At 51.4% G+C, this 13,054-nt stretch overlaps 1 protein-coding gene across 3 annotated transcripts in view; it reads right to left on the reverse strand.

Annotated features, from left to right (window-relative positions):
* The window catches only part of ace2 (angiotensin I converting enzyme 2), a 102,337-nt gene that overhangs the window by 66,689 nt on the left and 22,594 nt on the right, over window positions 1–13,054 (reverse strand). For all 3 annotated transcript variants that reach the window (XM_038802739.1, XM_038802737.1, XM_038802738.1), the window contains exons 3-5: window positions 11,191–11,284; window positions 1,816–1,959; window positions 1,613–1,725 (exon numbers count right to left, since the gene is read on the reverse strand). In XM_038802739.1, coding sequence (XP_038658667.1) covers window positions 1,613–1,725; window positions 1,816–1,959; window positions 11,191–11,284 — 351 coding nt within the window. The remainder of the gene's footprint in view (window positions 1–1,612; window positions 1,726–1,815; window positions 1,960–11,190; window positions 11,285–13,054) is intronic.

Here is a 13,054-nt window from a genome sequence, read left to right on the forward strand (position 1 = left end):
GATTCAGCTTTGCATCAATATTTTTGATCCAGACCCTGGTTAGTTTCGAAACCAATATAACTCACCAGCCGAACTCCTGTGATATTATCATTCTCTGTTAGAATATAGGTGACCATATGGAAATGTGATCTTTAGCTGAAAATTAATGACCCCCCACCCCCTCCCCTCTCCTCTCCCTCTCCCCAACAACCATCAGGCCACCTTCGCAATGCCCACTTTTAAGTCTGGGGTGGGGAAGATTGAGATCAACTTTGTCACCTCTTCGGTAGCCAAGTAAGGACCACTTAAGGATTAATTTCACCACCATGGGTCTGGAGGTGGTGGTGGGTGAGGTGGTTGCCCATACTGTGCGAGCAGACTCCGAGGAATGCTCTGGTGAGCTTCTTGTCGGCTAGCGGCTGTGGCCTCCAATATTTTGACAGAAAACAATTAAGCTAATTTAAATAAACTGAGGGACAAATTAAAAGGGGCAGCCCCTTAAAGGGATACCTCCTTAAACAAAATCAAAGAGCAAATGAAACTTAAAACGTTAAGCCAAAATGTGATTAAAAGGGTCGATAAAGCACCCCAGACCCAGAGGAGGCCAATGAGCATGGAAGGTCTTGATGGTGCCCATGGACACCGCATGCTCTCTCTCCAGGGGCACCTGGCTGTGAATGTTGCCCTGGGAGAGAGGCAGACAGTCGGTCGCCCCTTACCTGGACCTACTTCCCCCCGCCCCTCTCCACACTGGATCGGGATGTGGTTTTCATGCGGCACAAAAGAAATCCAGTCCATCTTCTTTAAGTAGACTTAATTAGGCCCTTAATGAGCCTCATCAAATACTCATTACATGCTGGTGGGTATACCTACAAGCCCCAATCCCAGGCACAACTCCAAACTTCTGCTGAGATGTAGGGGGTTAGGAGAGCAGGAAACATCTCCTCCTCAGATTAGGGTTTCCTGCCAACTGTAAATAAGACAGAAAGCTGGTGAATCTGGTTTTGCCCCCAAAAAATGGCTTCCTTCCTGAATCCATCCAGAATACTGCCCCACCGGGGTGACCGTAGTATTCACTTGTTCAATTGTTTCGTGTTTGATAATGTGTGTCTGTTGACTCTTCTCTGTTCTCTGTGCTATTTGTAAAGCCAGGGTATGGTTTAAGAGAGATAGAGAAAATAAAATAAACAGGAAACTGGTCCAATAGACATTTGTAAACCAAGTCCTATTCACATATCTGTCATCTCTGCATATCTTTGAGGTCCAAAACACAACCACGGCCACTTATTAGCTTCCAAATACTCAATTCAGTTGGTATAAGACTTGTTTGTTTCCATATTTCTAAGCTTAAGGGAACGCGGGCGTCAGACACATCAAAGGGTTTCAGAATCGCAGTTGTCTGAGGGGCTGGTTTAGCACATTGGGCTAAACAGCTGGCTTGTAATGCAGGACAAGGCCAGCAACGCGGGTTCAATTCCTGTACTGGCCTCCCCGAACAGGCACCGGTGGAGCAGTATTCTGGCTGGATTCTGGACTAGAGGCTTTTCCCAGTAACTTCATTGACACATAATAATAATCACTTATTGTCACAAGTAGAGTAGACAAAAAAATGTTGAACTAAAGAAAGTTTAACCTTGTTAAGCAGACTGTTCACGTCCGTCAGCAGGTCCTCTCGACTGTATGCATATTTTCCAACATCATCAGTTTCATAGTTGCCTCTCCAGTAATCACCATAGTCATCATAGCCTGCAGAGCAAACAAACAAGTCAGTGTTTAACAGCGGATTCCTCACATGAATGCCCAAAGGCTCAAATATCATTGATTTATTTCAGTTACCATTCATTCGTGCTGCCTTGTTCTTCAACTCTGCATATCCTTCATAGAGTGGTCGTAGTTTTTTCCCCACATTCACTCGCCAACCTTCCCAGGCCCAGAGTCGTTCGTTGTAATCCTTGCTATCTGACATTAGCACGGTCAACCCTGAATAACAGCAAGTGACGCAGAATCTTGTAAAAGCATCAAAGGAAAGATGAGCTGACAAATTATCTTTCACAATAAAAACTGTGGCCTAATTTATGATCGTTAGTAGGTCCTAGAGCTGGTTAATTGACGATTGCATTATCTCAATTACAGATACCTGGAGCTCTGTTATTCAAATCACAGAATGATTACACCAAAGAAGAAGCCCTTCAGTCCACCTGACTCTCTGCAAGAGCAACTCAGCTAGTCCGACCCTGCTTTTCCCAAGTAACGTCAAAAAAATAGTCTATTCGTACAATGATCAATTCCCTTCGGAAATCCCAGTTGAACCTACCTCCCTCATACCTTCAAGCACTGCATTTCTGATTCTCACCACTCGCTGTGTGAAAAGGATTTTTCTTCATGTTGCCATTGCTTCTTTTGCCGCGTGTTTGTCGGTGGGTGGCACGCCATTCACTGGCGGCAGGATTCTCATTTCCAGCCACCTGTCAGTGGAATTTCCCATTGAAGCCGCCCCATGTTCCGGGAAACCCGCAGGCAGCGGTGCGCTGCCGCCGGGAACAGAGAATCCCGATGGCTAGAGAATTCTGGCCCAAATCTCCGCTCAAACACCTCTTCCCTAAAGGGGAAAACCCTTAGCTTCTCCGATCTGCCCACCTAACAGAAGTCTTTCATCCTCGTGAATCTTTTCTGCGATCTCTCTCAAACGCCTTCACATGGTTGCTAAAGCGTCCAGTACTGCCACCAAAGTCCTGTTCAAGCTGAACATGTGTTTTATACAGCTTCAACATAACTCCTTACTTTGGTACTCAATGCCCGTATTGATAAAGTCCAGGATACTGTATATTTATTCAGCACTTTCTCAGCCTGCCCTGCCATCTTCTATGATTTGTCCACAAGCACCCCTCTGTTCCCTACACCCACTTTACAGTTCATCCTTTATTTTATATTGTCTCTCCACATTCTTCTGACCAAATGAATCACTTCATACTACTCTGCATTAAATTTCACCTGTCACTTGTCCACCCAACCCTTCAACCTGCTTTTGAAGTTCAACACTATCCTCACAGTTCACAACGCTGCATTTCCAGAGGGTCAGTACTGAGGGAGTGCTGCACTGTCAGAGGGTCAGTACTGAGGGAGTGCTGCACTGTCAGAGGGTCAGTACTGAGGGAGTGCTGCACTGTCAGAGGGTCAGTACTGAGGGAGTGCTGCACTGTCAGAGGGTCAGTACTGAGGGGGTGCTGCACAGTCAGAGGGTCAGTACTGAGAGAGTGCTGCACTGTCAGAGGGTCAGTACTGAGGGAGTGCTGCACTGTCAGAGGGTCAGTACTGAGGGAGTGCTGCATTTCCAGAGGGTCAGTACTGAGGGAGTGCTGCACTGTCAGAGGGTCAGTACTGAGGGAGTGCTGCACTGTCAGAGGGTCAGTACTGAGGGAGTGCTGCATTTCCAGAGGGTCAGTACTGAGGGAGTGCTGCACTGTCAGAGGGTCAGTACTGAGGGAGTGCTGCACTGTCAGTGGGTCAGTACTGAGGGAGTGCTGCACTGTGAGTGGGTCAGTACTGAGAGAGTGCTGCACTGTCAGAGGGTCAGTACTGAGAGAGTGCTGCACTGTCAGAGGGTCAGTACTGAGAGAGTGCTGCACTGTCAGAGGGTCAGTACTGAGAGAGTGCTGCATTTCCAGAGGGTCAGTACTGAGGGAGTGCTGCACTGTCAGAGGGTCAGTACTGAGGGAGTGCTGCACTGTCAGAGGGTCAGTACTGAGGGAGTGCTGCACTGTCAGAGGGTCAGTACTGAGGGAGTGCTGCACTGTCAGAGGGTCAGTATCAAGGGAGTGCTGCACTGTCAGAGGGTCAGTACTGAGGGAGTGCTGCACTGTCAGAGGGTCAGTACTGAGGGAGTGCTGCACTGTCAGAGGGTCAGTACTGAGGGAGTGCTGCACTGTCAGAGGGTCAGTACTGAGGGAGTGCTGCACTGTCAGAGGGTCAGTATCAAGGGAGTGCTGCACTGTCAGAGGGTCAGTACTGAGGGAGTGCTGCACTGTCAGGGGGTCAGTACTGAGGGAGTGCTGCACTGTCAGAGGGTCAGTACTGAGGGAGTGCTGTACTGTCAGAGGGTCAGTACTGAGGAAGTGCTGCACTGTCAGAGGGTCAGTACTGAGGGAGTGCTGCACTGTCAGAGGGTCAGTACTGAGGGAGTGCTGCACTGTCAGAGGGTCAGTACTGAGGGAGTGCTGCACTGTCAGAGGGTCAGTACTGAGGGGGTGCTGCACAGTCAGAGGGTCAGTACTGAGGGAGTACTGCACTGTCAGAGGGTCAGTACTGAGGGAGTGCTGCACTGTCAGAGGGTCAGTACTGAGGGAGTGCTGCACTGTCAGAGGGTCAGTGCTGAGGGAGTGCTGCACCGTCAGAGGGTCAGTACTGAGGAAGTGCTGCACTGTCAGAGGGTCAGTGCTGAGGGAGCGCTGCACTGTCAAAGGGTCAGTACTGAGGCAGTGCTGCACTGTCAGAGGGTCAGTACTGAGGGAGTGCTGCACTGTTAAATGGTCAGTACTGAGGCAGTGCTGCACTGTCAGTGGGTCAGTATTGAGGAAGTGCTGTACTGTTAAATGGTCAGTACTGAGGGAGTGCTGCACTGTTAAATGGTCAGTACTGAGGGAGTGCTGCACTGTCAGAGGGTCAGTACTGAGGGAGTGCTGCACTGTTAAATGGTCAGTACCGAGGGAGTGCTGCACTGTCAGAGGGTCAGTACTGAGGGAGTGCTGCACTGTCAGAGGGTCAGTACTGAGGGAGTGCTGCACTGTCAGAGGGTCAGTACTGAGGGAGTGCTGCACTGTCAGAGGGTCAGTACTGAGGGAGTGCTGCACTGTCAGAGGGTCAGTACTGAGGGAGTGCTGCACTGTCAGAGGGTCAGTACTGAGGGAGTGCTGCACTGTCAGAGGGTCAGTATTGAGGGAGTGCTGCACTGTCTGAGGGTCAGTACTGAGGTAGTGCTGCACTGTCAGTGGGTCAGTATTGAAGGAGTGCTGCACTGTCAGATGGTTAGTACTGAGGAAGTGCTGCACTGTTAAGTGGTCAGTACTGAGGGAGTGCTGCACTGTCAGAGGGTCAGTACTAAGGGAGTTCTGCACTGTCAGAGGGTCAGTATTGAGAGAGTGCTGCACTGTCTGAGGGTCGGTACTGAGGGAGTGCTGCACAGTCTGGGGGTCAGTACTGAGGGAGTGCTGCACTGTCAGTGGGTCAGTACTGAGGGAGTGCTGCACTGTCTGAGGGTCAGTACTGAGGGAGTGCTGCACTGTCAGAGGGTCAGTGCTGAGGGAGTGCTACACTGTCAGAGGGTCAGTACTGAGGGAGTACTGCACTGTCAGTGGGTCAGTACTGAGGGACTGCTGCACTGTCAGAGGGTCAGTACTGAGGGAGTGCTGCACTGTCAGAGGGTCAGTACTGAGGGAGTGCTGCACTATCAGAGGGTCAGTACTGAGAGAGTGCTGCACTGTCAGAGGGTCAGTACTGAGGGAGTGCTGCACTGTCTGGGGGTCAGTACTGAGGGAGTGCTGCACTGTCAGAGGGTCAGTGCTGAGGGAGTGCTACACTGTCAGAGGGTCAGTGCTGAGGGAGTGCTGCATTGTCAGAGGGTCAGTACTGAGGGAGTACTGCACTGTTGGAGGGTCAATACTGAGGGTCAGTATTGAGAGTGCATGGAACTGTCAGAGGGCCAGGCCAGTACTGAGGGACTGCTGCACTATTGGCGGGTCAGTACCGAGGGACTGCTACACAATCGGGGGTCAGCATTGAGGGAGTTCTGCATTGTCAGAGGGTCAGTAATGAGGGAGTACTGCACTGTCAGTGGGTCAGTACTGAGGGAGTGCAGCACTGTCGGAGGGTGAGTACTGAGGGAGTGCTGCACTGTCAGAGGGTCAGTACTGAGGGGGTGCTGCACTGTCAGAGGGTCAGTACTGAGGGAGTGCTGCACTGTCAGAGGGTCAGTACTGAGAGAGTGCTGCACTGTTGAGGGTCAGTACTGCGGCGACGCTGCACTGTCAGGGGGTCAGTACTGAGGGAGTGCTGCACTGTTAAATGGTCATTACTGAGGCAGTGCTGCACTGTTAGAGGTTCATTGCTGAGGCAGTGCTGCACTGTCAGAGGGTCAGTACTGAGAGAGTGCTGCACTGTTGAGGGTCAGTACTGCGGCGACGCTGCACTGTCAGGGGGTCAGTACTGAGGGAGTGCTGCACTGTTAAATGGTCATTACTGAGGCAGTGCTGCACTGTTAGAGGTTCATTGCTGAGGCAGTGCTGCACTGTCAGAGGGTCAGTACTGAGGGACTGCTGCATTGTCAGAGGGCCAGTACTGAGGGAGTGCTGCACTGTCAGTGGGTCAGTACTGAGGGAGTGCTGCACTGCCAGAGGGTCAGTACTGGGGGAGTGCTGCATTAGAACATAGAACATAGAACATAGAACAGTACAGCACAGAACAGGCCCTTCGGCCCTCAATGTTGTGTTGAGCCATAATCACCCTACTCAAACCCACATATCCACCCTATACCCGTAACCCAACAACCCCCCCCTTAACCTTACATTTATTAGGACACTACGGGCAATTTAGCATGGCCAATCCACCTAACCCGCACATCTTTGGACTGTGGGAGGAAACCGGAGCACCCGGAGGAAACCCACGCACACAGGGGGAGGACGTGCAGACTCCACACAGACAGTGACCCAGCCGGGAATCGAACCTGGGACCCTGGAGCTGTGAAGCATTTATGCTGACCACCATGCTACCCTGCTGCCCCATTGTCAGAGGGTCAGTACTGAGGCAGTGCTGCACTGTTGAGGGTCAGTACTGAGGTGGTGCTGCATTGTCAGAGGGTCAGTACTGAGGAAGTGCTGTACTGTCAGAGGGTCAGTACTGAGGGAGTGCTGCACTGTCAGAGGGTCAGTACTGAGGAAGTGCTGTACTGTCAGAGGGTCAGTACTGAGGGAGTGCTGCACTGTCAGAGGGTCAGTACTGAGGGAGTGCTGCACTGTTGAGGGTCAGTACTGCGGCGGTGTTGCACTGTCAGGAGGTCAGTACTGAGGGAGTGCTGCACTGTTAAATGGTCATTACTGAGGCAGTGCTGCACTGTTAGAGGGTCATTGCTGAGGCAGTGCTGCACTTTCAGAGGGTCAGTATTGAGGGACTGCTGCACTGTCTGAGGGTCAGTACTGAGGTAGTGCTGCACTGTCAGTGGGTCAGTATTGAAGGAGTGCTGCACTGTCAGATGGTTAGTACTGAGGAAGTGCTGCACTGTTAAGTGGTCAGTACTGAGGGAGTGCTGCACTGTCAGAGGGTCAGTACTAAGGGAGTTCTGCACTGTCACAGGGTCAGTATTGAGAGAGTGCTGCACTGTCTGAGGGTCGGTACTGAGGGAGTGCTGCACAGTCTGGGGGTCAGTACTGAGGGAGTGCTGCACTGTCAGTGGGTCAGTACTGAGGGAGTGCTGCACTGTCTGAGGGTCAGTACTGAGGGAGTGCTGCACTGTCAGAGGGTCAGTGCTGAGGGAGTGCTACACTGTCAGAGGGTCAGTACTGAGGGAGTACTGCACTGTCAGTGGGTCAGTACTGAGGGAGTGCTGCACTGTCTGGGGGTCAGTACTGAGGGAGTGCTGCACTGTCAGAGGGTCAGTGCTGAGGGAGTGCTACACTGTCAGAGGGTCAGTGCTGAGGGAGTGCTGCATTGTCAGAGGGTCAGTACTGAGGGAGTACTGCACTGTTGGAGGGTCAATACTGAGGGTCAGTATTGAGAGTACATGGAACTGTCAGAGGGCCAGGCCAGTACTGAGGGACTGCTGCACTATTGGCGGGTCAGTACCGAGGGACTGCTACACAATCGGGGGTCAGCATTGAGGGAGTTCTGCATTGTCAGAGGGTCAGTAATGAGGGAGTACTGCACTGTCAGTGGGTCAGTACTGAGGGAGTGCAGCACTGTCGGAGGGTGAGTACTGAGGGAGTGCTGCACTGTCAGAGGGTCAGTACTGAGGGGGTGCTGCACTGTCAGAGGGTCAGTACTGAGGGAGTGCTGCACTGTCAGAGGGTCAGTACTGAGAGAGTGCTGCACTGTTGAGGGTCAGTACTGCGGCGACGCTGCACTGTCAGGGGGTCAGTACTGAGGGAGTGCTGCACTGTTAAATGGTCATTACTGAGGCAGTGCTGCACTGTTAGAGGTTCATTGCTGAGGCAGTGCTGCACTGTCAGAGGGTCAGTACTGAGGGACTGCTGCATTGTCAGAGGGCCAGTACTGAGGGAGTGCTGCACTGTCAGTGGGTCAGTACTGAGGGAGTGCTGCACTGTCAGAGGGTCAGTACTGAAGGAGTGCTGCACTGCCAGAGGGTCAGTACTGGGGGAGTGCTGCATTAGAACATAGAACATAGAACATAGAACAGTACAGCACAGAACAGGCCCTTCGGCCCTCAATGTTGTGCTGAGCCATAATCACCCTACTCAAACCCACATATCCACCCTATACCCGTAACCCAACAACCCCCCCCTTAACCTTACATTTATTAGGACACTACGGGCAATTTAGCATGGCCAATCCACCTAACCCGCACATCTTTGGACTGTGGGAGGAAACCGGAGCACCCGGAGGAAACCCACGCACACAGGGGGAGGACGTGCAGACTCCACACAGACAGTGACCCAGCCGGGAATCGAACCTGGGACCCTGGAGCTGTGAAGCATTTATGCTGACCACCATGCTACCCTGCTGCCCCATTGTCAGAGGGTCAGTACTGAGGCAGTGCTGCACTGTTGAGGGTCAGTACTGAGGTGGTGCTGCATTGTCAGAGGGTCAGTACTGAGGAAGTGCTGTACTGTCAGAGGGTCAGTACTGAGGGAGTGCTGCACTGTCAGAGGGTCAGTACTGAGGGAGTGCTGCACTGTTGAGGGTCAGTACTGCGGCGGTGTTGCACTGTCAGGAGGTCAGTACTGAGGGAGTGCTGCACTGTTAAATGGTCATTACTGAGGCAGTGCTGCACTGTTAGAGGGTCATTGCTGAGGCAGTGCTGCACTTTCAGAGGGTCAGTACTGAGGGACTGCTGCATTGTCAGAGGGCCAGTACAGAGGGAGTGCTGCACTGTCAGTGGGTCAGTACTGAGGGAGTGCTGCACTGTCAGAGGGTCAGTACTGAAGGAGTGCTGCACTGCCAGAGGGTCAGTACTGGGGGAGTGCTGCATTGTCAGAGGGTCAGTACTGAGGCAGTGCTGCACTGTTGAGGGTCAGTACTGAGGTGGTGCTGCATTGTCAGAGGGTCAATACTGAGGGAGTGCTGTACTGTTAGAGGGTCAGTACTGAGGGAGTGCTGCACTGTTTGAGGTGGACTATTGCGAGACTGTTGCACTGTTACAATTCCGACATTCAGACTGATATTAAGCTATGGTTTTGGCTGCTTGTCAAAGGCTCCAGTCGAGCTTGTGCCTTCATCTTCCAAGGGGTGAAGTTTGGAATTCTTTTGTAAACCTCTCCTATTCTCTATAATTCTGTGTGAATGTACGCTTTGTATGTATGTGGGGTGTATGCGATTATATGATGTGCATGTATGATATATGAATATGTATGTGTGTGTGTATGTGTGTATGGTGTGTGTGCATATAATATATGTGTGTGTGTAAAATGTGTCATTAAGTGTGTGTCTGCCTGTGTATGTGTATCTGTGTGTGTGTCGTGGTGTGCGTGCGTATGACGTGTGTGCTCTATGTGTGTCTGCATAATATGTTTAAGTATACGTGCGCATATATATTGGGCGCGATTCTCCACTCCCCACGCCGCGTGGGAGAATCGTGGGAGGGCCCCCTGCCAAATTTCACGCCCCCTTGCGCCCCCTGCGATTCACCCCCCCCCCCCCCCCCCCCCCCCCCCCGCTCGGAAGAATCGCCGCTCGCCGTCCTCCAACCCGGATGGACCAAGTGGCCTGCCGTTCACGACCATTTCACGACAGCGGCAACCACACCTGGTCGCTGCCATCGTGAGACAGGTTAGATATGCCCGTTTGGGGCTTGTGGGGAGTACAGGGGAAAGACCACCACGACCGTGCTCGGGAGGGGACAGGCCCGCGATCGGTGCCCACCGATCGTCGGGTCGGCATCTCAATTAGACGCACTATTTCCTCTCCGCCGCCCCGCAAGATCAAGCCACCACGTCTTGTGGGGTGGCTGTGTGGAAAGACGGCCACCGCGCATGCACGGGTTTGAGCTGTCAGCATCGTGACGGCAGCCGCGCATGCGCTGGTTGGAGCCGGCCAACCTGCGCATACGCGGCTGACGTCATTAGGCGCGCCGGCCGCGTCATTCTCGGCGTGACGCCCCCGCGGCCGAGATTTACAGAGCGCCGCTCCTCGCCCCGCCGGCAGGGGAGAATAGGGGGCGAGGAGCGGCCTCCGAGGCCGTCGTGAAACTCGGCCGATGGCCCTCCCGATTTTTCCCAGGAGCGGAGAATTCCGCAGAATGTATGTGTCTGTGGGGAGTAAGTCTATGTGTGATGTACATGTGTGTGTATGATGTGTGCATATGTTGTGTGCATGTATAATGGTTGTGTATGTGAGATGTGTGTTTCTGTATCATGTCTGTCTATGTATGATGTGTGTGTGAATGTGCATGAGTATATGCATATAATGTGTGCATATGATATTTACATATTTTGTGCATGTATAGTGGGTGTATTTAGTGGGTGCGTATATGATGGGTTCAAGTGTACTGCGTATGAATATGATGTGTGCATATAATATGTGTATGTATATATGTGTATGATGTGTGTGTGTATCATGTGCAGGTGATGTAAGCAGTGTATGATGTGTGTGACTGTGCTTGTGTGTATGATGTATGTGGTGTGTATGTGAATGATGTATTCATGTATGCATGTGTGTGTGTACAAATGTGTGTGTGTGTACGTATGAGCCTGTGTGTACGTATGTGTGGGGGGGAGTGTCTGTGTTTATGATGTGTGTGTTTCTGTGCATGTGTGTATGTATATGCATTTGTCTATGATGTGTGTGTGTATGTCTGCAAATGTGTGCCTGTGTGTGTCAGTGTATGTGCATGTGCCTGTGCGTATGTATATGTGTGCATGTGTGTACTTGTGTGTGTATGTGTGCGCGTTGTGTGAGTTTGTATACTTGTGACTGCATGTGCATGTCTGTGTTTACGTGTGTGCGTGAGATGCACATGAGTGAGTGAATGAACTGAGAAGTATTAGATACCTGGCTCCAGTTCCATACAGTGAGAGGGTTCAGCTGGATTGCAGACTATCCCAGTGCTGTAGATAGAGACCATTTCATTCTGAATTTGGTTCAGCTGTAATCATAACAATGACAAGATGATGAGCATTCTTCCACTATCCAGGGACATGATAAGTTTCCTCACACACTCAATTTTCCAAATGGACTTGATATTATCTCTCATGCCCACCCCTGGTTGGGCAGAAAAGGGTTGTGAGAATCGGGGTGGGTGTGGTTAAAAAATTAAAAAGTGTGGGTCAATTCATCAACAGGCTATGTACACCTGTTTCCATTTCATGGCATGCGAGTGTCTCACCGTTGAGAAGGCAACACTTTGGAAATATTGAAATCAGTCTCCTCCAGTGCAATTGGAATGTTGAGGTAACATGTGGGTTTCCCAGGGTTTAGGAAACCCATCAGTAAAAGGGAGGTGGGAGATACCGGCTCAAGAAGGTAAGATCCTTTCTCAGAGCTCCTTGTGGGCCAGTAGAAGCAGGAATTCTCTTCCCTGGCTGCTCAAGGGAGCCTTTGGCCCCACACTCCCAATACTTAGGGTGGTACTGTAGCACAGTGGTTAGCACTGTTGCTTCACAGCTTCAGGGTCCCAGGTTCGATTCCCGGCTTGGGTCACTGTGCGGAGTCTACACTTTCTCCTTGAGTCCGCGTGAGTTTCCTCAGGGTGCTCCGGTTTCCTCCCACAGTCCAAAGATGTGCAGGTCAGGCCATGATGAATTGTCCCTTAGTGTCCAAAAAAGGTTCGGTGGGGATACTGGGTTACAGGAATAGGGTGGAGGTGTGGGCTTAAGTGGAGTGCTCTTTCCAAGGGCCAGTGCAGACATCATGGGCCGGACGGCTTCCTTTTGCACTATGAATTCTATGAACTTGTTTTGGATCTTCACAGACTTTTTCTTCCCCCTGTGGGGGATAGTGGGGATAGTTGGCTGGTTGATTGTCAACCACATCACCAACATTCCTTTATGTGGGCAACAAGTCCTGAAATAGGATTGGAACCAGAGCATCTCACTCAGAAGCAGACACAAAACCCACAGAGAGCCATAAATGCTCTTTTACTCCAGAATTCCTGCCTCATGCTCTCTTTTTCTACACACCAGCACCTATAATTCATTTCAGGCAACAATCACAATCTTTCTCTCCCTCACCCACAAAAACCAATCTTCCTTCCTCCGACAATGGCTCTCTCACCACGCATACCCCAATCTCAGTCTCCCTCACTTGGTCCCAAGGGAAGAATCCCGATGGCTCCGTGGCCTGTAAGCTGCTGCATTTGGTTTCCTGCTCATTGCCTGACTGTCAATTGGCCGGTTGTTAGGCAGGAATTCGAACAGAAAAAACTAAACCTCCAAGATTGGCAATGGCACCTATAGATATTCACCCCCTGTTATCCTCCTCCATCTCTACACCTACCCTCCTCCACTCCTACCCTCCCCATCCACACTCCCTACCCTCCTCTGCCTCATCTGCACACTTCAACCCCCTCATTATACATTCTGTCCCCCAACCTCCCCCCACCCCCTCCACCCTGTTTCTCACAGTTCCTAGCATCCACTTCCCACCCTTCCGGGCACCAACTCCCCACCCTTCCCGGCAACTACTCCACAACCTTCCCTGCACCCTCTCACCATCCTTTCTGGCACCTATTCCTGACCCTTCTCTGCACCCTCTCACCATCCTTTCTGGCACCTATTCCTGACCCTTCTCTGCACCCACTCCTCACCCTTCCCGACACCTTTCATCGAGTATTGAATTGAAAAACGGTCTTTCTGTGGATATTAATTAGCCAGTGAAAACAATCAATGTTTAATCTTCATTCTAACTAATTGGACCA

The sequence above is a fragment of the Scyliorhinus canicula genome, chromosome 7 (assembly GCF_902713615.1).
Source record: "Scyliorhinus canicula chromosome 7, sScyCan1.1, whole genome shotgun sequence".
NCBI classification, from domain to species: domain Eukaryota; kingdom Metazoa; phylum Chordata; class Chondrichthyes; order Carcharhiniformes; family Scyliorhinidae; genus Scyliorhinus; species Scyliorhinus canicula.